At 47.0% G+C, this 23,732-nt stretch overlaps 1 protein-coding gene across 5 annotated transcripts in view; it reads right to left on the reverse strand.

Annotated features, from left to right (window-relative positions):
- ADAM19 (ADAM metallopeptidase domain 19) overlaps nucleotides 1–23,732 on the reverse strand; it is a gene marked incomplete at its 3' end in the record, with an annotated part of 91,442 nt that overhangs the window by 44,445 nt on the left and 23,265 nt on the right. For 4 of the 5 annotated variants that reach the window (XM_079916548.1, XM_079916549.1, XM_079916547.1 and 1 more), the window contains exons 4-5: nucleotides 12,598–12,676; nucleotides 7,270–7,346 (exon numbers count right to left, since the gene is read on the reverse strand). In XM_079916548.1, the coding sequence (XP_079772674.1) occupies nucleotides 7,270–7,346; nucleotides 12,598–12,676 (156 nt within the window). Of the gene's footprint in view, nucleotides 1–7,269; nucleotides 7,347–12,597; nucleotides 12,677–23,732 lie in introns of those variants that run through there. The other variant, XM_079916551.1, reaches the window with a different exon arrangement.

Below are 23,732 nucleotides of genomic sequence, written 5' to 3' on the forward strand. Positions count from 1 at the left end.
CAAGGCCCCTCCCCGTCACCTCAGTTTCCCCCAATGGCTACAAACACTACAAACCAGCCGATGGCTTTGTGTGCACTGGGTTGTGGCTGTGGAGATAACACCCAGTGGGTGGAAAGTTCCAGTGCAGCTGACCAGGCATCACTTGAATAAGCCTCTAGGCCGAATAGGACAGAGACAACACAGAAGTTTGGTGCACAGTGAACAACAATCATGGTGGTTATAAACGATTGAGTCTTTACTATGGACCAGGCACTGTGCTGAGTATTTTATTATTCACACCAACTTCTATGATCCTTACAAATATTATCCTCATTTTACAAACGAGAAAACTAAGGCTCAGCGAGGTTAATCAACTGACCAAAGTCACACAGGCAGTAAAAACCTAAGTAGTCTGGTTCTAGGTCCCAAGACCTTAACCATGACCTCACACTGCCTCTGTCACCAGAGCCCTGTAGAGTAGCTATAAGTGACAAGAATCAGCAACTCTCCTCTGAGGCCTGATCAGCCATTACCCAACTGGCCTGTCTGAAGTAAGACCCCAGCTGGGAGAGGCAGTCAGTCCACTTCTCATTTTTGGACACCATTTTTTGAGAGTTAACTATATGCCAGGCCCTGTGCTTATAATTGTCATTCTTATTTCATTCTTACATCAATGCTGTAAAGCACCATTATGGGTCCCATTTGATAGATAAGGAAACTGAGCTCCAGAGAGATTAAATAACAAGCTCTCATGGGTATTCTGGGGCCAAAGATTTAAGGTCCGGCAGACTCTGGACCCCATGCCCTTAACTTCTATGCTATCTGCCTCTATCAGTGAGTTCCAAACCTAGGGGTCAGAGATCTTAGGATCGAATCGCCCAGATCTATCCGTTAGAATATTCTACAGTATCCATTAGAATACTCTCCATTAAAAATGGAGATGTCCAGGCCCCACCTAGGAGATGCAGATTCTGTAGGCCTGAGCAAGTGAACAAGTCCCATAGGAAACTCCTGCACAGCCACACTCAGGAACCTTGACCTGGAGCCCAGCCTCTGGCAGGGCCCTGTCTTTTCACAGAGCTCTAAGCAATTCTGTTCCAGGGAGTGGGCAGATTATAACTGGAGAAACACAAGCTCAGAAGGACATTGAAGGTCCTTCCAGCAATAGGACTCTGCGGCCGCTCCCCTCCCCTGCCCCTGCTGCGGCTGCTGGTAACGCGCCTGTGTCACAGTTGCCACCTTCCCGACTGCCAGGGGATGGAAAACAGGCTGGCGCAAGCCCTAGCATGTCAGAGCGAAGCCCAGCTTTGAAAGTGGGGGGATTTGTGAGAATCTACTGCCCAGGGCCCTTCACTGTCACCAATCCCAAGCCCTGCTAGCTGCCCTCCCCTGAACACTCACCAGTCCTTTCTCCTTCTAAGTGTCTCAGTTGATCTAATTTGCTAAATGTAAGCACTGGCAGAGCTTAGCGGGGGGTGGGGGTGGGGTGGGGTGCGTGGGAGGGGGACCCATGAGGTTGGGTGGCCAGGACCTCACACGCTATTCATTGTTGAGAGCGACCTCACACGCTATTCATTGTTGAGAGCTTGATACAAATGAAATTGTACAGAGGAACCCTGGCAGGGCAGGCCAGGCAGGCAGCAGGTTTAACCCCTGAATGACTACAAGACTCGCTCAAATGCATCCTTCCAGGAACTAGGCAAGAACTGCTTCTTAGGAATTTGTCCATTCAGAGCTGAACCCAAGGGGACACACCCTACATGCCTACATCCAGAGCTGCCCTAAGAGGTAATCACTCTGTCACACTTCTTTCCTTCCCCCAAAATCTGCATGCAAGCGAGAAGGAGTTACAGGGAGCTTCAAAGGCAGCACAGAGGTGACGTGGTCACACGGGTGATGTGGTCCCTCTGGGATGGGGTGGCAAGCCACAAGTGGAGAGCATGGGCTCAGGAGTGGGACACACCTGGATTCAAATTCCGGCTCTGCTGTCTGCTAGCTTTGGGCTAAGTTACTCAACAAAGCTTCCCCTCTCACGGGGCTGCTATGACAGTTGACTGAAGTAAGAGGCAATGTTTACTAATAATTAGGGTAATATTTAAAAAGGATAGCTAATAGTCACTGAGCATGTATGATACACAAGGCAGGGTACAAGGCACCTTATTCAGTAGCCATTCAGCACATATGTATTGAGCACGTACTGTGTGACAGGAACAGTTCTAGGCACCGGGGATGCAGCGTGATAGGAAAACAAAAAAAAAGTCCCTGATCTCAAGGAAGTTGCACTGATCACCTCATGTAAATCCACCAATGATGTCACTATTGTTGCTCCCATTTTACAGGTGAGAAAACTGATGCTAGGGAACTGAAGCAACCTGTCAGGTTTTATACCAGGAACTGCCTGGCCCCAGAATCTACACCTGACAAAACCTGATGCTGCCCTGTGAGCGCTTACTCTATGCTTGACACAGAGGTAGCATTTCTTATCTGTTCTGCAGAAGGAAGGCCAGGTATTCAAATGGGAAAGGGTCACGCCTCTCCTTGGCAAAAGGGCAGATAGGCATGGACTGGCTCCTTCTGTCCCAGGCGCCCCACCTCCTGGAAACTCTGCCCACTCTCTCTGCAGCACAGACATTTCTACACTGAAGAGTCCTTTCCATGGTCTTGTCTACCCTGCTTTCTCAGATAAGAGGAACCAAAGCCCAGAGAAGTAGGAACTTGCCCAAGGTCACCTAGTGAGCTACTGTTAGAGCTGGGGGCAGATCCCAGGTCTCCTGACATCCAGGCTCCTTAATCATGGGCGGAGCCATGACACCACCCTCAGCCTCCCACCCAGAACTCAGCAGCCCCCTGCACCGTGGGCATCATCTAGAGAGCTGAGCTGGCCAAGGCAAAGACAAGGAGGAAATGAAATGAAACAGGGGGAGGAAAGCTCAGAGATCATGGAGCTTTCCATGGGGGGAGGAAACAGGGGGAGGTATGGAGCTAGATCTGAAACTCAGGTCGCTTGACTCTAAATTGTGAGCTCCTTCTAAGCCATCACATAACGTTCACACACATCCTCCTGTGCACACTCTTAATTTCATATCCTCTCTCTCCCACAAAGTCTGAGTCCAGGGACCTGGGGTAAGGTATAACCACAGTGAGTATGGGCCCCAGGGTTTTGAGGACAGATCTGCTATAAGAGTGATGCATCAGGGCTTCCCTGGTGGCGCAGTGGTTGAGAGTCCGCCTGCCGATGCAGGGGACACGGGTTCGTGCCCCGGTCCGGGAAGATCCCACATGCTGCAGAGCGGCTGGGCCCATGAGCCATGGCCGCTGAGCCTGCAAGTCCGGAGCCCGTGCTCCGCAACGGGAGAGGCCACAACAGTGAGAGGCCCGCGTACCACAAAAAAAAAAAAAAAAAAAAAAAGAGTGATACATCAAATAGATGACTACAGGTGATCTACTGTATGTCTTTGAAAGACTTTCTATGTAATTAAACTTGCCAGACATTAGTACTTAAGATACTATACAGCCATTAAAAGAATGAGCTAGATCTATGCGTGCTTACGACATAATGTTAAACTGGAAAAAGAAAAAAACAAATTACAGAATGGTATGTATAACCCTATAACCAATCTCCCTTGGATTAAAAAATCATATATACACATAATTATGTATTTCAATTATGTATACTCCCCAACAGATTACAGATGGGGAATGAGATTGATTGAAAGGGCAGGACAGGATAAAGAACTTTCACTTCTTTTAGTTTTATGCTCCAGTATTATTTGGATGTTTAGCACCCTCATTAGTTACGTAATGATAATCTTCAAGCGCTTTCTTTACAAACAAAGTGACCAATCAGGTTTAAAAAATGTTTTTACTGCAATCAATACCTCTCCTGCTGATAGACAGTGAGTTGGACACACATGTGCGCACGCGCACACACACACACACGTACACGCACGCCCAGTGTCTATCAAATCCCACAGGTTCAGTCAAGGACACCTCAACCCAGTCATGTCTAGATTTCTTCACAAATAATCGTTGCTCCTAAAATTTATACTTTATGTTAATTTGCAAAGCATTTGTGCACACAAGACATCGTATAGGACATTTAGATGAGTCCTTCATAGGAGACAGGCTTGGGGAGTATGGACACTAAACACCCCTAGGAAATGGTGTGCCACATCGTTTCATTGGTGTAGTTTATAAATATCCAGAGCTGCCACTCTATTCAGGGTCAGGGGCCTAAACAAGATTACAGAGCATTATATTACATACCCATGTTCCTTTCTGGAAGGAAGATTTCTAAAAGGATACACAAGAAACTGGTAACAATGGCTGCCTCCGGGGAGGGGGGATTCGGGAAACAGGAAGCGTACTCTTTCATTGTACGCTCTTGTATTATTTGAATGTATTTTTACTATGATCCCGTATTACCTCTTCAATTAAATGAGCCTAAAGAACTGCTTTGGAGAGAAGAGGACGCCCAGCAACAATCTAGAAACTCAGCTGGATTCCTCTGTATTTGTATCATCAGCCTGAAGAGCCCACTTGGTATAAATCCTACCTATTTTCTCCAATCACAAAGAGCATGTTTCCAGGAGAGAAGCACAATCGCTATGGAGATTTTCCATTGCAGCATCGCTTTATGAGCCTTAGTGGGGGGCGACTGGAGTGTTCCGCGTTCCGCGGGTTTGAAGCCTGCTGCTGCTACAGCTGCTCCTACTCCAGAGTCTGAATCGAGCCATCTGCCAGGCGTCTCCAGCTCTTAAATCAGTCGGGCCCACAGACACCCTTGGTTTCTTAAGGTGTGTAGTGAGAAGGCTGGGAAAATAAGGCGGGTGGACCCCATAAAAGGGAAGCGTGCAAAATAGAAACACATGGACGGCTCACCCAGTTCCCCCCTATCAGCACAGCTGTGGGAATGATGTACAAGAGGCCAAGCCAAATTCCCACTGCGCCAGACCAAGAGGACAGAGGAATAGGCAGAGAGAAGCAAGTCACACCCGCATGTTCCCTTTCCTCCTTCTTGGGACAGATGCTGTTCCCTTGCAGACTGCAGACGACTGGGCCTGTAAACACCACTGGAAGGCCAGTTGGCTAGGCTCAATCAGGTCACTTGAGCAGGGGATTTGGGGTCTCTGTTATGGCCTCCCAGCCAAAGCTTGTTTCCTGCCTAATCCCCTCCGGCCAGCTCACCATGAAGCCTTACAGATGAGACATGGCTCGATTTATAAACAAACACGTGGGATCGGCAGCATGATGGGCCTCACATTGGCATGCGAGCCTGGGTGAATCTTAGCATGGTTTCACTGTTATAGGATGATAATAATCCCGTCTGCATGCTGTAGCGTTAATACAGCACTTAACATTCTCTACCATGCCTATCATCCATGCCCACTTTACAGATGAGAAACTGAGGGCTCAGGAAATTACTTTTATATGCCTGTCTTCCCTCCACCCGTGTAGGACATGGGCATAGAGCAGACACCCACTGTTAATTTGCTGAATGAAAGAAACAATCATTGGCTCAATCAATCAAGAGAGAGGAAGGGTACACAGTGGAAACACCTCCTACTGGCTCATGAGGGCCAACGTGTGCGTATCTGCCCAATGCTGCCTTCAGTAACATCATGTTGATAGCTTTGAATTGGTCATGGTGGGAATATTTTTACCAGCATACTGGCAGATGCTACATATCAGTGCTTTTTTTTTTCTTTTTGTTTTCATAGAGCTAGGTTATCAACACACTGGGTATAGGTACCACATAGTATAGGCAATTAAAACCCAGGCAATTAGTAGAGGCAATTAGAACACAGGTTTTTCAGATCATCATCTCTTTTCCAAAAGGAGGGGAGGGTGGGAAGAGTCTAAATAAATGATTTTTATTACTCCAACATACATGTATAGATCCTACTATATGCAAAGCACCAGGGTAGGCTGGAGGAGAGCAACAGATATTGAGATAGAATTCATATTCTCAAGGAACACATATTCTCAGGTATAAACTATAACGTGCACACGTATCACCTGGGGATCTTGGTAAAAATACAGGTTACAATCCAGTAGGTCTGGGTGGGACCTAAGATACTACATTTTGAACAAGCTCCCAGGTGATACTGATGGTGCCCCGCTGCGGGCCCCGCCCAGGAAGCACGGGTCTGGGAGGTGACTGAGTGTTTGTATATACTGGCCAGTTCTAAAGGTTAGATATCTATTAGCACGTGCAATCCTCACAACACGACAGATATATATTTCCCTTATCCACATTTTACAAAAGAGACCATCAAGGTCCAAGGTCACCCCTCTGGTCAACTGCTACTTGCTCAAAGCCAGGTCGTCTGGCTCAGAGAATGAAGTCACTCTCTTTCCAACACGCCCCCTCATTGGAACTTTTCAGTTCATTTTCTGTCTTGAAGATTATCCCTGCTTCTCCCTTCTCTTCCTGCTCTTTTCACTAGCTGCCCATTTCCTTTTTTGCCTCCTATAAGCACTTCTACCAGAGAAGAGCAAAGGAGACGTGGGAATAAATGCTCAAATTCATCAATTTCAAGTGTATGAACCATGTCTTCTATTTCCTATATCCTGGTGCTTTGACACTGGGACCTTGCTCCTGCCCCCAGGGTTAGCCACTTCCTACAGATGGTAACTCACCAGTGAGCACAGCATGCCTTTCCAATGGGCTTCTCACTCTCTGGGCTGCCCACCTCCCCGGGCCTGTTCACCCCAGGGCCAGGTACCAGACAACTAGGGACAGCCCCATGCCCCAGATCCCACCAAAATTATTCAAACTAGCCAATCCTAAGCCTGCTTACCCTGCCTTTCCTGTTCCTTTCCACAGAAACCACAATAAAGACTCTTGCCCACGTTCCCTCTCCCCCGTCTGCCTCCTGACTGACCCCTGTGCTGCCCTGTGCCCCAGCCCCAGCATGGCGTGCCCCTCCTCCTGGCATCTTGAGTACAATAAAGTGTCTTTTCAACGGCAGTTGTCTCCTGCTCTGTGGGCTTCACCACACCTAAATAATAATAAAACCTCAAGCTCCTCAGGAAAGAGTCTGCTCAATCCCCAGTGAATCTGTGGGTTATCTATTATTAACGTTATTATTTTTACCGTCACCATCATCAAAGGATTACTTCCCTTGTCCCTCCCAAGCTCAGCCCTTCTCAGAGCTGGCTTGCATACATTCTCGACAGACAGCTTCTCAAAGTCCCTGCCCAAGGCCAGCCCCGCTTAGCTTAAAAAATTCCATTGCTGGGGAGAGTCTCAGGTGCGCCCCACCCAGCACTGTCAGGGCCTCTTACCTCATTCCCCGGCAGGTGCTGAGCGTGACACTGGACTGTTCTGCCTTCCTCACCGTCCCATGGTAAAAGCAGTGATCCTAGCGTGGAGAAAGCGGGTGGTCAGACCACAGGATACTGATAAGCACGGCAATGTTAGCGTCTCGTGAAAGTCAGGGATGATTATATGCCTACCCTAAGCTTACAGTCTGCAAAGAGCTTTCTAAGCCACCGTTTTGTTTGACCCTCGCAATGTTCCTGGGCGGTGGGACAGGGCAGATGCCATCATCCTCACTGAAAAGATGAAGAAGCTAAGGCTCAGAGGAGCAAAGAGATTTGCCGCAGGTCTCACTGCTAGTTGCGGAACCCAGGATTTCAGATCTCTTTTTTTTTTTCAGAGAAACAGTTTATTTATTTATTTTTGGCTGCGTTGGGTCTTCGTTGCTGCGCGCGGGCTTTCTCTAGTTGTAGCGAGCGAGGGCTACTCTTCGTTGCATTGCACGGGCTTCTCATTGCGCTGGTTTCTCTTGTGGAGCACAGGCTCTAGGCACGTGGGCTTCAGTAGTTGTGGCACGTGGGCTCAGTAGTTGTGGCTCGCAGGCTCTAGATCACGGGCTCAGTAGTTGTGGTGCATGGGCTTAGTTGCTCTGCGGCATGTGGGATCTTCCCGGAGCAGGGCTCGAACCTGTCCCCTGCATTGGCAGGCAGATTCTTAACCACTGCACCACCAGGGAAGTCCCTCAGATGTCTTTCTATGACACGATGCTGGCCACAGGAAACACTGGCTTCTCAAAAGCCTGCCTCCCCACTAGACTCACATCTTTGACCCCCCCGTAAGGACTGAACACTGTCCCCCGCAAAATTCATGTCTACCCAGAACCTCAGAATGTGATCTTATTTGGAATAGGGTCTTTGCAGATGTAATTAAATTAAGATGAGGCAATACTGAACTAGTATTCTTATAAAAAGAAGAGAGGACACAGAGAGACACACACACACAAAGAGAAAGGCCATGTGCAGACAGAGGCAGAGATTAGACAAAACTAGAAGCCAAGAAGCACCAGGCGTGGCCAGGAGCCACTAGAAGCTGGAAGAGGCGAGGAAGGATCCTTCCCTAGAGACGACAGAGGGAGCATAACCTTGATTTTGGGCTTCTAGCCTTCAGAACTACGAGAGAACACATTTCTGTTGTTTTAAACCTCCAAGTTGATGGCACTGGTCTATCCCCCATCCTCCCTGCTCCCCTTGAATCCCTACCCGCCTGGAGCAGACTTGATTTGGCACCTGTGTCCATGGACGCTTGCAGGTCTGCTGCTGCTCTCTAGCCAGGGCATCTCACGGCCATCTGGTCTTCCGAACCCGGCTGGATTCCTCATGGCTACAAACCACTCTGTGCTAGGCCCAGGACTAGGCCCCGAGACACAACAGCGAGCAACAGACACAGCTCCAGCCTTCGTAGGACTTAGGGTCTTGTGAGAGCCAATATTAGTTTAAAAGCCATACAAAGATAAATTACAAATCATGAAGAAGGGCTTGAAATAAAGTTCGAGGTGCCAGCAGAGTGTTTGATAAGTAGGGTAGCCAGAGCATTTATGAGGCAAACCAGGACCCCGTTGAGAGTGATAAAGTGCTAAACCAGACAGACGGACACAAACCAGGACTGTTCCCAGCACACCAACGGGTGATAACAAGGGACACATTCCTACAAGCTTCTTCCCAAAAGGTCAAAAGAGATAAGCTGGTCCGGAGAGAAAGAAGGTAAAGTCTCCAGGGCAGAGCCAGGTTCTTAAAAAGGGCTTAAGAAGGATGTAAACTGCGTAGTTGCAGACACAGAAGCTTTATCTTTCCCCACCAACGTCCTGGGCCTGAGCAGGGCCAGTTGGGAATCTCTGGCATTCACCTACATAACAACAGTCCGAGTGACCCATCACCAGGACCACACTTGATTGTGGTTGTTCCTTGGTCCCCAGCAGGCAAGCATGTGACCCAGGAGACAGCTAACCCATTCGGCTACATTCTCTGGTTCCACCCTCTGCTCAGCTCTAGACACGAGTATAGCGCAGCACACTTTACAAAGGGCTGTCACACACATCACCGCACGTGATGATAATGCCTGCCATTTACTGTTATTAACAGTAAGAGCTAACATCCACGCAGCTCTTGCTCCTGGATAAACAATTTACATGATGTTTTTCCCTTTAATTCTGACCACAGCCTTATGAGGTAGATACTCTTATTCTCATTTTTTAAAAGGGGGAACTAAAAGTTGGAGAGGTTTTACGTCATTCACAGGGCCACACGGCAAAGTGGAGATTCAAACCCCAGCAGCCTGACTTCAGACTCCATGCTCTGTCTCTCTTAGCAAAAGCAGACCCAGCAAAGTGCATGGAACTTAGTTTGTCAAAGCTCTATTATCCTCCAGCACCAACTGGAGGTACTAGTCTAAGCCTTGCCTCTCACTGGTTATCTTGACTTCGGCATGTTCCTTTTTCTCTTCTCCCCTCAATTTCCTCATACGTAAGATGTGGCGTTGGAAGAGATGTTTATAAATTCCCATAAAAATCAGTGATTCATCTTACCCTTCCACAGCCCTGAGAGTCAGATCTTAGTATATCCAATTTTCAGATGAGGAAACTCAACACTAGTGTGGTCAAAAGGGTTTTTCAGGTCACACAGCTAGTTAAAGCCAAGACTAAAACCCTGGCTTCAGACCCCAAACTCTGCAACTCGTTCTATTGGAACACACTCACAGACCATTCCCCCAGTGATCTGACCTAGATCAGGGCTGGAGCCCACAGGCCCAGCAATGGGTTGGATAAGGTTCCCACAAATCCCACTACCCCTGGCCAAGTTTGGTAGGAGAGTGTGATCCGCAACATTTGGGTCAAGCGAGGCTAAGTGGTTTATTCCATTCCCATTTCTCTTGGAGTCTTCAGCTCCCAAGTAAGAAAGCTGACTGGAAGCCCCCTGGGTCTGGGTGGGGGGCTTTGCAAGAGCCCAGGAGCAGGGGATGTAAGAAAACAAAGAGGCATCCCATGCTTCAGGCGAGATGTGCTTCTGTGCTTCAGTCAACGAGACCTTCAGGAAGGAGGGGCTCTCTGGGAGGGAGGGGAAGTTCTCTCACTGTCCTCTGTTTCTCAAAGGCCCTCACAACATCTCTGCCTAACCCTGAGAGCACAAAGAACAAGTACACAACAGCCATGAAGTCATCGCATTCCTTCCCAGATTCTCAGCCTGAGGGGGCCACCCTGAGGGGGCTTTCGTAGCAGGAAGCATGAGCTCATGGCAAACTCAGAGCACTGAGACCCATTCTTCAGCACAGAAGTGCAGAAGCCAAGCCCAGAGGAGGGTGCTTTGTGAGGTCATAATGGCGAGGGGCTTTTGAGGCATGTCTGTCCCTTCCTCACCGAGCTGGAGACAGAGAACAGAAGTCTCAAGGGAGGAAGAAGTTTCAACCAAGGGGCCTTGAAGAAGGTGTGGAGCCACAGCTGGCCAGCCTTCCCAGAGATGAGAAGACAGAGCCTACTTGCCTCCCGTGGGCACCAGCCAATCCCCCCACCCCAGGAAGGTCTTGGTGAAGAAGGCAGCCCTGATCTTCACACCCAACGGTCCAACATAACCCCTCAGCTACCGAGTTACTACAGACCTCTTAGACCCATCGAAACCTAACTGTCCTGTGTCCCTCTCCTCATTCAGGGGTGATCTGATAAACTCATCTGTGCTGCTAACAACTGTTAGTGGCTGTCATTGTCTTCTAGGCTTTTGCATTCCGGCAGGGCTACTGTAGAGACTGGATCACGTGGGAACCTCAGGGTCATGGGAAGCTGTGGGAGGAGCCCATCGTGCTGCCTACACACCACACCCCCCAGATACGCACACCACAAAAGCCCATGACATCCAGCCCCAAAGGCAAAAGACTGCTCCTTCTGCTGGAGTCTGTCTTCCCTTCTCCTTCACCCCTGCTCTTTGGCACAGAGTCTCAGAAGGGTCACTCAAGTCCAGAATGTCTCAGCTTGGGCACTATTGACATTTGAGGCCAGATAATTCTCTGCTGTGGAGGACTGGCCTGTGCATTGTAGGGTAATTGGCAGCATCCCTACCCACCAGATGCCAGTAGCATCCACCTCCCAGTCATGATAACCCAAACTGTGCCTACAAATTGCCAAGGGTCCCCTCCTTTGTTGGCTAAAACAGTCAAAGAGACAAATAGAATATTTTAGGGTAATTGCACCTGATTAAAATGGGTATAAATCATCACGAAGCATATTTCCTTTGCTTTATGTTCATTACCAACATATTTAACAAAAATTTAAGGAAAAGAAATGATTTAAACCAAAATCACTCCTAGTGGAGAACCACCACTCTAATCCTACAAATTCTAAAAGGTGCCCTGTAGGAAAAGCTAGCAAACCATGAAATGCGTATGATTCATGACCTTAAATGTCCACCAGTGACCAAATGGTGTGGTGGAGCAAACTAAAAGACTAAAACTGAAACACCATTTTTTAAATGACAAATCTCTGTGCAAACAGCCAAACTCAACTTGGAGGGGAAAAATACCCAATATGAAGATAGCAGCAAAATAAGAAAATCTTCACATCCTAAAACCACATTAAAAAGGCAGAGTACAGGGCTTCCCTGGTGGCGCAGTGGTTGAGAATCTGCCTGCTAATGCAGGGGACACGGGTTCGAGCCCTGGTCTGGGAGGATCACACATGCCGCGGAGCAACTAAGCCTGTGAGCCACAACTACTGAGCCTGCGTGCCTGGAGCCTGTGCCCCGCAACGGGGGAGGCCGCGATAGTGAGAGGCCCGCGCACTGCGATGAAGAGTGGCCCCCGCTTGCCACAACCAGAGAAAACCCTCGCACAGAAACGAAGACCCAACACAGCAAAAATAAATAATAAAAAATAATTAATAAACTCCTACCCCCAACATCTTAAAAAAAAAAAAGGCAGAGTACAAAACCTTACATGTCCATATGAAAAAAAAACAAACACCCGACTGGGTGAGATGACAGGATTACCAGTAAATCATTTCTCTTACTTAAACTTTTGTTAGTATGTGGGTAATTAACATAAAGCAAAGAAAATGTATGCTTCACAACGATTTATATCAACTTTAATCAGATGCAACTTGTTTAAAATATTGTTTGTTTCACCATTTTAGCCGGCAAATGGGAGGGTACGCTTACGAAACAAATTCATATTTCGTGTCTCCTGCTCACTCCCTGGGTCTCAGTCAGGGAAACAATTTCTTCAGGGGAGGGACTGTCTCCACTGAGCATCTCCTCACTTCCTAGGGGTGGGTCTGGGATAGGGCAGCTGCTTGACAGATATTGACCTGAACTTACCTCGGATTTCAGGGTGGTAGTTCGAGGGTTGCCACTTGGAGTATATTGGGTTTCTGTGTAGGCTGGAGCAAAAAGGTGCCTGAAAAGAACAAAAACAGGCATTTGTCTCCTTAGATGATGGACTTCACGGTCCTGGGAACAGCAGCCAGTGATTCTAACTAAACTTGGTAGAGCCACCCCAAGCGTCTCCACACAGAAGGAACTAGGCAGTCCTATGGAACGGCTCAAGGAATAAAAAGAAAAACAGAGTGAAGTTTGTTATGAACTTTGTGTTCATTGGGATCATCGCTTAAGTCAGCCACAACCAGATAGAGTTGACCACAAAAGCAGTTATCTCAGATCTTAACTCGTTCTGGGTCCTGGGAAAATACATGTGCAAACACATTCACAAAATTTCCCAGGGTCTATGGACCCTATTGTGTACCTTGACTGATTATTTCTCCAGCGTAACCACCAACTTTTGGTATCAGCACACCAATTTTTCTTTAAGGGAACCCCTATTCCCTGTTGCATGTTTTGGTAAGACTGTCAATCAAGGAATCCTACCTGGCCTTGGCCAAGGGTGGCCCTCGGCGCGAGCCAAGCCAATGGAGCAATGCTGCAAGAACTTAACAAATGGGAGCTATTCATCTGCTCCTGTTCCTGCTGCATGGGTTCCAGGAGTTTCCTTTGCCCATCTTTTCTGAGACCTAGTGGTTCAGATCCCCTGAGACCTGGTAGTTTTACGTGTTACCCTTCCAATATTGTTTTTTCTTTCCTAAAATTGGACATTGGTTTCTCTCTTGCCACAGACCTCTTGCAGCTGGGGTTAAGAATCCCTCACCAGGACTTCCCTGGTGGCGCAGTGGTTGAGAGTCCACCTGCCGATACAGGGGACACTGGTTCTTGCCCCGGTCCGGGAAGATCCCACGTGCTATGGAGCGGCTGGGCCCGTGAGCCATGGCCGCTGAGCCTGCGCGTCCGGAGCCTGTGCTCCGCAACAGGAGAGGCCACAGCAGTGAGAGGCCCCCGTACCGCAAAAAAGAAAAAAAAAAAAAGAATCCCTCACCAAAGGCAAGGTGACCTCAAATAAGGCTTTTAGAATTTCCCTGAAAGTTAAAAGACAAAAGAGCCAAATGGACGCTTCAACTAGCTCAGCCACGTTAAAAGCAGAACGAATCTAAAGAAAATCGTGGTCAGGGGGCAAAGTTTGTAATGGAAGGCACCACTAAAAATTGAAATCTAACAAAAAAGAATTAAGTGGATCTATATCTACTAATGTGGAAAGATGTCTAAAATGGAGTTAGATAAAGACAATAAATTTCAGGAAAGTATGTACTTTTTAAATCCCTTTTAATGAAAAAGTAACAGCAGTACACACTAGTGCATGCATCAACAACAGCTGGATGAGGGCAAGCCCGTCGTTAATGGTGGTTATCTCAGGGAATTACGGAAGATGTTCACAATGTAAGCTGTATAATATTTCTGAAAAACTGGTTGATCTTAAAGAATAATTATCATGTTTTTATTCTGAAAACAGAAAATCTAATTTGAAACTGCTTTTTAAATAAGAAGATACAAGCTGAGGCCAACATAGAAAGCCAAAGGGACCTGCAGGGACCACCCTGGTTTTGTAAGAGGTGACATTTCCCACAAGAGAGGGTCATTGAAGAGGATCTCCAGAGTCTCTCGGAGTCACTTCCGGCTCTAAGTTCCGGACCCCAGACTCTCAGATTCCCCTCCACCCAAAGAGTGCAGTCGGAAGGCAAATGCCACAAGGGTTGTCTCTTGCACTATGTCAAGCCCTTCAACGTGCTGGCTTGGACGAGAAGAAAAGAAACCCAACAGGGAGATGTAAAAACAAAGCAAAACAGAAAACCCAGCTTGTGTAGAGAAACTCCAATTCACATGGAAAGCTTGGGTCAGTAGCTAACTTGCCAGATTCTGTCTCCCTTTCTCTTCCTCCGTAGCATCTAACCAGTCAGGGATCGAAGGGAAGAGTCACCCATTTGTCTGAGCGAGATAAACTGTAAGCCCCAGGAGGACAGAGGCCAAGCTGTTTTGCTCACCAGTATATACTGGTGTTTAACATGTACTCAGTGAAAGAATGTGTTAACTAATTACTGAATGAATGAATGAGTGAGTCGTTGAGCATACTAGGAGCTTAGAACATGGTCTGGAGTCTGAGAGGCTAAGTTTCAGTGCCAGTTCTGACATGTACTGTCTCTATGGCCATGAGCGAGTTGTTTTACCTCTCCAAACCTTTGTTTCCTCTTCTGCAAAATCCCTTCTACTTGACAGGGTTGTCATCTGAGTAAAATAACATAATGCATGAAAAGAGCTTAAAACCAGTCCTGGCTCAGAGTGGAGCTCAGTAAAGGTTAGTGATTATCATTATTGCTTTCAACAGGGATTATGATGAGAAGAACCCAGAAAAACTGGTGGAATTTACCTATTTCCTTTCAATTCCCCCCAGCCATTAACTCCCCAGTATATCACTTGAGAGAGGTGAAAAAACAATGAGCTCATTCCTGCAGCCCATTTCCTTGGTCTGCTTTCACAGACTGCATAATGGACGGCGAGTCAGGAGTTCAGAATTTAACAGTCCATCCTGGATGACAGTAGGGAGACGTGAGTTTTCCCACAGGAATGCACTCCTGGAAAATACACTCCCAGCCTCTTCTGAGCCTTAGTGGGGGGGGAATATTCATCCAGTGACACCAAGATGCTCCAAAGAGAGCAATCCAGACTGAACCTCAGAGGAGTCCACATTCTTGTCGTTTCTTGGCCACACATCCTCAGAAGGGTAAGCACCTTTCTGCACCTTCTCATTCAGGAGTTCTGCCACTGTCATCATAGGACTCTCAGAGCCTCAGTGCTGAGAGGGACCTCAGGAATCAGTAAGCCAAACTCACTAGACTGTGGACTCCCTAAGAGCAGGGAGCACGGCTGCCTTGTTCAATGCTTCTCCCCAGCTCCTAGTACCAGGCAGGTTTATTCTGTGGAAAAAGTGGATGAATGAATAAATGAATGAATGAATGAATCTTCTACCTTGTGTAGGAATCTGCCAGATGGCCATTCGGCACTGGACATCTCCAGTGACAGGGAGCTCCTGAGACCACCCACATAAAATAGTTAGAGAAAGTTCTTACACTGAACCAAAAACTACCTCTCTCTGTAACCTGCACCCACTGGCCTCATTCTTGTCTGCTGAATCTACAAGAAACAGTCTGCTCGCTCTTCCACCTAACTGCCCTTTTCAGGACCAGCAGCATTAGCACCACCTAGGAACTAGTTAAAAATGCAGATTGTAAAAAAAAAAAGAAAAAAAAAAAAAAATATATATATATATATATATATATATGCAGATTGCCAGGCCCCACTGCAAACGTCCTTGCACACAGAAACTCTGTGGTTGGAGCCCAACCATCTGTTGTTGTAATAACTCTCTGAGTGAGTCTCGGGCAGAACCACTACCCTAGACCACGAGTTCTCAACATACTTTTAAAGCAGGCAAACTTCAGAAATATCCACTTGTCTCACTACCCAAGCCTCCATCACCCTTCTACCTCCACCACACCCTGGATCATTCTGAGCTTAAGAAACCCTGAAAAGTTGCCATCAAAACAGTTCACATGCCTTTAAGTGAGAAAGCATTTCACCTTCACAACATGCCTAGGAGGACACTGCAACCTCGGAACTGTAACTTGTCCAAGCTGTCACGGCACAGTGTCAGAGCCGGGTTTCAAAGCCAAGTCTGTTGGGCCAGACCATACTTTTTAAGCAGTTCTCTGCTCCGTCTCTATTAGAAGGTAGAAGCATAAAACTCAAGCACTGCCAGCAGTAGTCCAAAGCACAATTTGACGGTGATGACAGCAGCCTTGAGAACATGTGATGCCACAAAAAGGAGGCTCCTGGGTCTTAGATGTGAATACATGCAGAGAAGAGCCGTAGGGGTAAGCAAAGCACAGGGCAAGATAAAGAGGATAGACATGTAAGGACGTCAGGGGTCGTTTTGGGGGGGGGGGGGTTGTTTGTTTTTTTTAATAACAACCCTTTCCCCAAATGCGGTTGCGGATGTTGACCAGGAGGGTCATCCTTCCTTCTAAAAGCAAAAGGAAGGGTCATGTTCCATCACCACTATCTGTGCAATTGTACCGATTCACAAGACACTGCTTTCACACGCTCCCCATCGCCCCAAGCCAGGCCCATCTATGCCTCCAGTCCCTGGTGGTGCCTTGGCGCTGCTCTCGGCACCAAAGACACTATCCCCTCAGAGACAGGGCTGCAGGGCCACTGAGCAGCCCAGCTCAGCCCAGCCACCCCTTCTCCAACCACATCTTGTTCTCATCTCCTCTCTGACAAGGGGCTGGCTCAGCAGATCTGCAGGAAGCTGTCTCTCACCACTGGAGTGTGCTAGGATTTTCAGGAAACGAGTTGTGAGTGATGTGCATCCAGGAAGAGAGAAGGACTGTCCAAGATTTCCCACCCTGCCCCCTCCTTTTTCTGGCTTTGATGGAAAAGCAATTTCTGAAGAAGTGCCTCCCACCCGTGCCCTCAAGGCTCACAAGCCCACAGGCAAGCAGAGATCACACATCATCCCAATGCTAATAGCAGCCGGCACTGCAGTGCTCCCTTTGGGTGAAACTCAGGTTGCCCAGACCCCAAAGTCCTCGAGCAATCTTCTGAATCTTTGTATCTTCTGCATCCCAGCTGGGAAAATAAGCTGTCCCCCAAATATTGGGCATAAAACATAAGGTCACTCTCCAGGGAGGGACAACAGAATTGCCCTTGGTGGCCTGGTAACTGTACACGCAGCCACACCCCCCAAAACACACTGCAGCTCCAACAGCCCTGACCCACCTTTCCTAAGGCTCACAGCCTTCGAATCCAGAACCGTCCCTTTAAGGACTACGCACTGTCAGACTAATTTCAAATGCTTCTCTAAGCTTCTCTAAAACCCCCTCTAGGGAGAGAGAAGCAGCAGGACTAAAATTTGCAAAACATCTTCCGGAGTCCAATCGCCCCATCCAGCATGCTGCTTCAGATAAGCAAATGGGTGAAGACAAAGTCAAAATTTCCAAACTACCTTGAAAAACAACCCTACCCAGATATGCTCAGCATAAACAAACAGCACTCTGCTCATCCCAGCGGCTATGTTTACTGACTCCTCCTTCTCCCAGGTCTTGCTCCATATCTAGCTCTTTCAGGAGTATTGGGGGCACTTATACACTGGTGATGCTTGGGAGGTACAGCCTTGCTGGTCCCTCTTATCTTCTCTGGAGGAGCCTCACCCTCACCCTGTCCATCCATGCGGGTGATAACATAAGGCTCTTTCATTTCTCACTTATACTTACAATGCTGTCATAACGGGACTCAGCCCAGTAACACCACACCCGGAAATGCTGTTAAAAAATATAAAATCCCAGGCCCCATCCCAGCCCCACTGAGAATTACATTCTCTAGAGAAGGACTCAGAAATCTATATTTTTAATAGTTTTTCCAGGTGATACTTTTTCAGTCTCTGGGAATTCTCCGCTGTACCAATTTTAACATTTTTAATTCTTTTTCTTAGTTCTAGCCTCCTAAGCACCCAGTCAAAATCTAAAGATGATATCAGCACAGCCTAGAGGGAAAGTCCCGGGCTCAGAAAGGTTTGGTTCGAGCACTAGCTGCATTACTCTCTACATGACTGTCATTTCAAACCCTGCAAATGAGGCAAAAGATCACCGTAATGCCTTTCAATGTCACACAAGAGCACCGTCAAATCACAGGCTCTGGGAGCTCTAAGGTTCTTTGGACTCCATGGGGGGAAATGTAGCTTTGAAAGACTATTTACAACTAATTAGGGCAGCTCTTGTAAAACTCTGTAAAATCAGATGTTAACTTGTAAAACCTTAATAAGATACAATAGAGATACAAATGATTTCCATCTAGCAGAAAAGATAACTCTCAAGGTTATGATTTTATTGCCCATAGAATATTAACCAGTTTTGTATGTAATTTAGCAATGTTATCTCAGCATTCCTTCCTCACTATTGAAAAAAATATGTTTCCTTTATCTATCCAATTTTTAAACCAGTTTTATCATTTTGTTGGTTCCCCATTAATTAAACAAAACTTTGACAAACGCTCACTATCTGTATTTGTATGAGAACTGTTTTCACTTGAGCCACATAAATTCTGTTTTTTTTTCCTAGACTGAAAATGAACAGGGTGATAATTATGATCTCACAGCCCCACTGAGAGGATCAAATGAGAAAATACATTCAAATACTAGCTAGGACGTTTATGAGTTCTGTGAACTTGGGCAAATCGGCTAGCCTCTCTGTGCCTCAGTTTTCTCATCTATAAAATGGGGGAAATAATAGAATCTACTTCATAGGGTTGCTAGACAATGTTAGGAGAGTGTCTGACTATGAATATTTGCTAAATAAAATGAATAAATGTGAAAGAAATCTTTGCAAAGTATAAAGTATTTCTTTCTACAAATATCAGTTAACATTTTCTCCAGGACTATCTATGTGCACATGTGGTAAAACTCGGTAATTGTTAACCAAGATAATGGGCTTCTGAGAGTTCATAATACTAGTCTCTCTCCTTTTGGGTATATTCAGAAATTTTAATATTCATATTTCTTAACTAGCAAGGTGATACTATACACATCACAAGCTATCCAACCTCAGTTTCCCTTTCTATCAGTTGGAAATGGTGATGCCCAGGACAGGCAGACATTGGGAAGAGCTTTTGAAAAGCAGAGAATGATATTCTCATGTAATGGCTAGTGCCTGCCCATATTTGGGACAAAATAACAAATTCAATAAGTAGTGTTTTGTTGTCTTTTGTTTTCAAAGAGCAAGAAAGAAAAGGGGAGAAGAGACAGCTCAAGCTGTCTCAGAACCAAGATTTCCAAAGCAGTGCTCACTCCACCTCTGACTCCAAAGGAATGGAAACAAACCAACATGCCAAAGGCATGGCCCTAAAGCCAAATAAGGGGCCCACAGGCAGAGGCATTCCTTTTTGAGGGAACAGAAAGTTTAAGGAAGGGGGAACTTTAAAGGTTGCTCCTGATGTAAAGAGTAGGAGATCTCCTCCTACTCCAAGGACTCACTTGAGCAAGCATCATCGCTGCTAGAGGCCCAGGTCCAGAAGCAATGCCGCAAAGCAAGATGGTGCCACCCACAAGCCTGGCATAAAGCCGAAGCATGTTGTCTTTAATCTTCTATTAAGGAAGTGTCCAAACAATGCATTAAATCAACACTCCTTGTCACCAAACGCATCCCATTACATCTTCTCCCAGTCCCCACGAGACCTGGCACCCTTCCGACCAGGCCCTGGTCCTGTGTTTTGCTTTTGTGTTGTCGACCAAAGGATGTTTGGATGAGCACTGGTTACTCCTTTGACCAGCAGGGTCTTTATTTAATCCTCTTCAGGCCTCGCTCTTGGCTGCCTCCACGAAGATGGAGTAACCTCTCTGTGCAAATAGGGCTGACCTCTTGGGATCAAGATGCTTAACTGTCAGGGACCCGAGAGGCCCTCCAAATGGCTCACCCAAGAAGAGTTTACGGGTTTGTTTTGCAGTGTCCTGTAAAGTACCCATTACAGGCACTTATTGGAATCGGATAAGAACAGTTCAGGGAAATGGGGTACTATGTTTACTACTTCTGAGAAAAATAAAGAAGTGGAAACCAGTTATCACAAGCAACCAAACCCATTTCCGATAGCAACAAGTTTCTGGTAAATCACCACAGTTATCAGATTAATGTGAAGGGAAGGGCCAATGCAAGAGGCAATGGTTCAGTTGTACAGATAAACTTTGGGGATAAGACACAGGAAAAGTGAAGAAAAGAAATCTCTAAGATCACAGGACTTATGAAAATATGCTTAGAAAAAGGGGAGTAGGTGGGCTATCCCACGAATAAAAGCAAACAAAGAAAAAGCAAAGACCACAAACCAACCTACCCTAAATGTGGGTTCTTGGTCCCTTTTAGGCTCTGATTAAATATCCCAGTAGCTCTGATAAACCTTGACCAATGTTTCTTAGCATCCTAAAGCACAAATCACAGTGAATGCACAAGTCAGGAAGGTTAGAACTTGGAAAGTCCTCCTAGAACGTAGTGGACATACGTTGTCCTGCACTGCCCAGCAGCCCTGCTACTTTCTTGGGAAAACAGTGCCAAATTTACATTTAGAGAAATGTTCCCCTCTGGCTGCATGCTGACTGGGCCCATCTGGAGTCAGTCATAACAAGTCAGGACAATCAGGTCTCATTTCACTGAATTTCTAGATGAGTGACACTGGTAAAAATGGCTGGAGCTGAGACACACCATTGGTGGTGCCTGAAGATGATGTTGAAATCTCAGCCTCTGCTTACTGATGCTGAATCGAACCTCAGAGACAGAGTTTCGGGTGAAGTAGAAAGAATAGTGTTACTGCTGTGCCAGGCAAAGGGGACCACAGCAGGCTCCTACACTTGAAAACCATGTATCCCAATCCGGATGGATTTTTTTTTTTTTTTTTTTTTTTTTTGGCTGCTTTGGGTCTTCGTTGCTGCGCACAGGCTTTCTCTAGTTGCAGCTAGTGGGGGTCTACTCTTCCTTGTGGTGCGCAGGCTTCTCATTGCGGTGGCTTCTCTTGTTGCGGAGCACGGGCTCTAGGCACGTGGGCGCAGTAGTTGTGGCTCGCAGGCGCTAGAGCGCAGGCTCAGTAGTTGTGGCACACGGGCTCAGTTGCTCCACAGCATGTGGGATCTTCCCGGACCAGGGCTCGAACCCATGTCCTCTGCATCAGGCAGGCAGATTGTTGACCACTGCGCCACCAGAGAAGTCCCCAACCTGGATCTGATGAGGGGTTTTATAACAGTGGTTCAAGGGTGGGGTCGCTGACAAGATCAGGGTGTACACACAGGCCTGCACTCCCTTAATCCCAGGTCTCAGGTCTCCTAATCTTGATGAGCTTCTCGGGTCCCTTTAATCTCGCCTCAGGCAGTTTCTGGGCTGCTCCTCCCTTGATTAGCAGCTGTTCGAATCTGCCTTTTGGAACTCAGGGAAGGTCACGGAGGCTGGAGTCTTGCCTACAAGAAATGGGGAACAAAAAGGCCTCCGTGCCCGGGAGTCCCACAGGGTCCTGCTCAGTTTCAAAGAGACTCTCTATGAATTCCTAGACCCTGTCCTTTTCAAGCCCTAGTTCTTCAGCTTTTCCCTCACTCTATGTGTTGCCTCATATGCTTCCCATAAAGTTTTTTTGGAGGGGAGGGGGACTGCTGAATAAATGGCAGAGTCTACTGCAACAAAAAATCTTTACATGTCACCCTCTCTGTTCAGTGCTTACCCCCATTCCATTCTCATGGATGAAAAATTTGAAAAAGAGGAAAAGCAACTTCCCAACATCACAGAATTATATTTGGCTTCTAAACTCGTCAGCCTAAATGAACGAAAGCTACCTAAACATCAGCGTCAGCAGTAGATAAGCCAAGAGTTAGGCCATCCAGACACTCCCAAAAGGCAGAGAGGAAGGATGTTCATGCAAACTCATCAATGAACGCTTTTTAAGCAGCATAATATGGTACAAACTGCGGGGCACATGGCCTTGGGAAGACCAAGTTCCTCCTGGCTTGAATTCATCATGTATTTGCTCTGGATTCTTGGCCAAGCTGCAGTGCCTCTTCGGAACACCCATTCCACAAATATTTAATGGAGGCCAATCATGTGCCAGGCACTGTGCTGGGGGACGTGAAGGAGGCAAGCACAGCTTTCCTGCCCTGCACATGGCACCTCGCTCATGAAGATGAGAGGAGGCTGAAGGGCGGCAGCTTATGCCACCCCAGACATGCCACTTTAGCATAAGGATCATTCTGAGCTGAAGGCAACTGAGAAGAAGCAGATACAAGAAAAGCTCCTTGCCCTCCTATTTGCCTAAAAGCGGGTCATCAGTTCTCAAAGGTGTCCCTCCTCCTCTCTCTACCAGGAAGGACAAAAGTTAATCACCAGAGACAACTTTAGACCCCGTCAGCCTGGAGACGGCACCAGAGGAATCCACACAACAAACTTTAAAAACTAGCCTTTATCTATCATTTCCCAAATATTTACCTTCCCACAGTGTACGGCCTTTAGAAGCCTAAAACCTCTTTCCTTTTTCCTAACATTTCTCTACAAACTTACTGTTCTTTGTTAAAGATGCTACAGAAGCCTCAATTCTGTGTCACTCATTTTTCTCTGGGTATCTCCCATGTATACATGTTAATAAACTTCTGTTTGTTTCTCTTTTGTTACAGGGTACCCAGCAGAGAACTTAAAAAGGAAGACAGAAAATTATTGCCTCCTTTCCAAAGTCATCTGTGAAAGTACTTTGCAAACACTAACAGGCCACACAGAAGGTAGGTATTACTCTTTGGTCCCTAGAAACCAAGTCTCTATATTACAACCTATCTTCCTTCCTTCCTAGAACTGCTGCAAACCACAGCTGCAATCAACTTCCAATTTCCCCTAACAAGCTGCCTACACAGCTTCGGAGGAGGGGTGCCTGTGCGTGCGTGCGTGCGTGCGTGCGTGTGTGCTCACGCGCATGCGCGTATGTTGAGCAAGAGAGAAAGGGCCGCCTAGGGATCAGGAACTCAGTATCCTCAACACTGCTGATCTCCTCTTCCACAGCCATATTCCTATCACCACATAACTGAAAGGCCAGTTTAACCTTCACATTCTTACCCAAGCCCCAAAGCCAGCATCGATAAGAGATCAAGAGTTTCTAGAATACAAGGGGTCTGACATCTTTCCCAACACTTAGATCTCCTCCTTCTCTAGCACTCCAGTCTTCCTCCAAAGGAATCCCTTTCCATGACTTGTCCTTCCTTTCCTGGGAAGGGGGGCAGGGGGGCGGCCTTGGAAAAAGAAACCAAGCCTGATATAATGCAGTCATTATAGCCTCTTTGGCCCATCTAGACCTCTCTCCAGGGAGACTGATGCAAGAGGAGAAAACGTGGGGGCCGCCAGTTTCCTGCAAACCCGTAACCTCGGGGGTAAAAGAAGGAGGAAAAGGGGGCAGTGGGGCACATGGGAGCCATGGAGAGGACTGGAAGGGAGCCATAAGTACAGAAGTCATAAAGACCCATTTCTCCTTAAACTGGCTCAGGAAAGCCTGGCCCAGCTCCACCCACTCAA

This window comes from Stenella coeruleoalba, assembly GCF_951394435.1.
Source record: "Stenella coeruleoalba genome assembly, chromosome: 3".
NCBI lineage: Eukaryota > Metazoa > Chordata > Mammalia > Artiodactyla > Delphinidae > Stenella > Stenella coeruleoalba.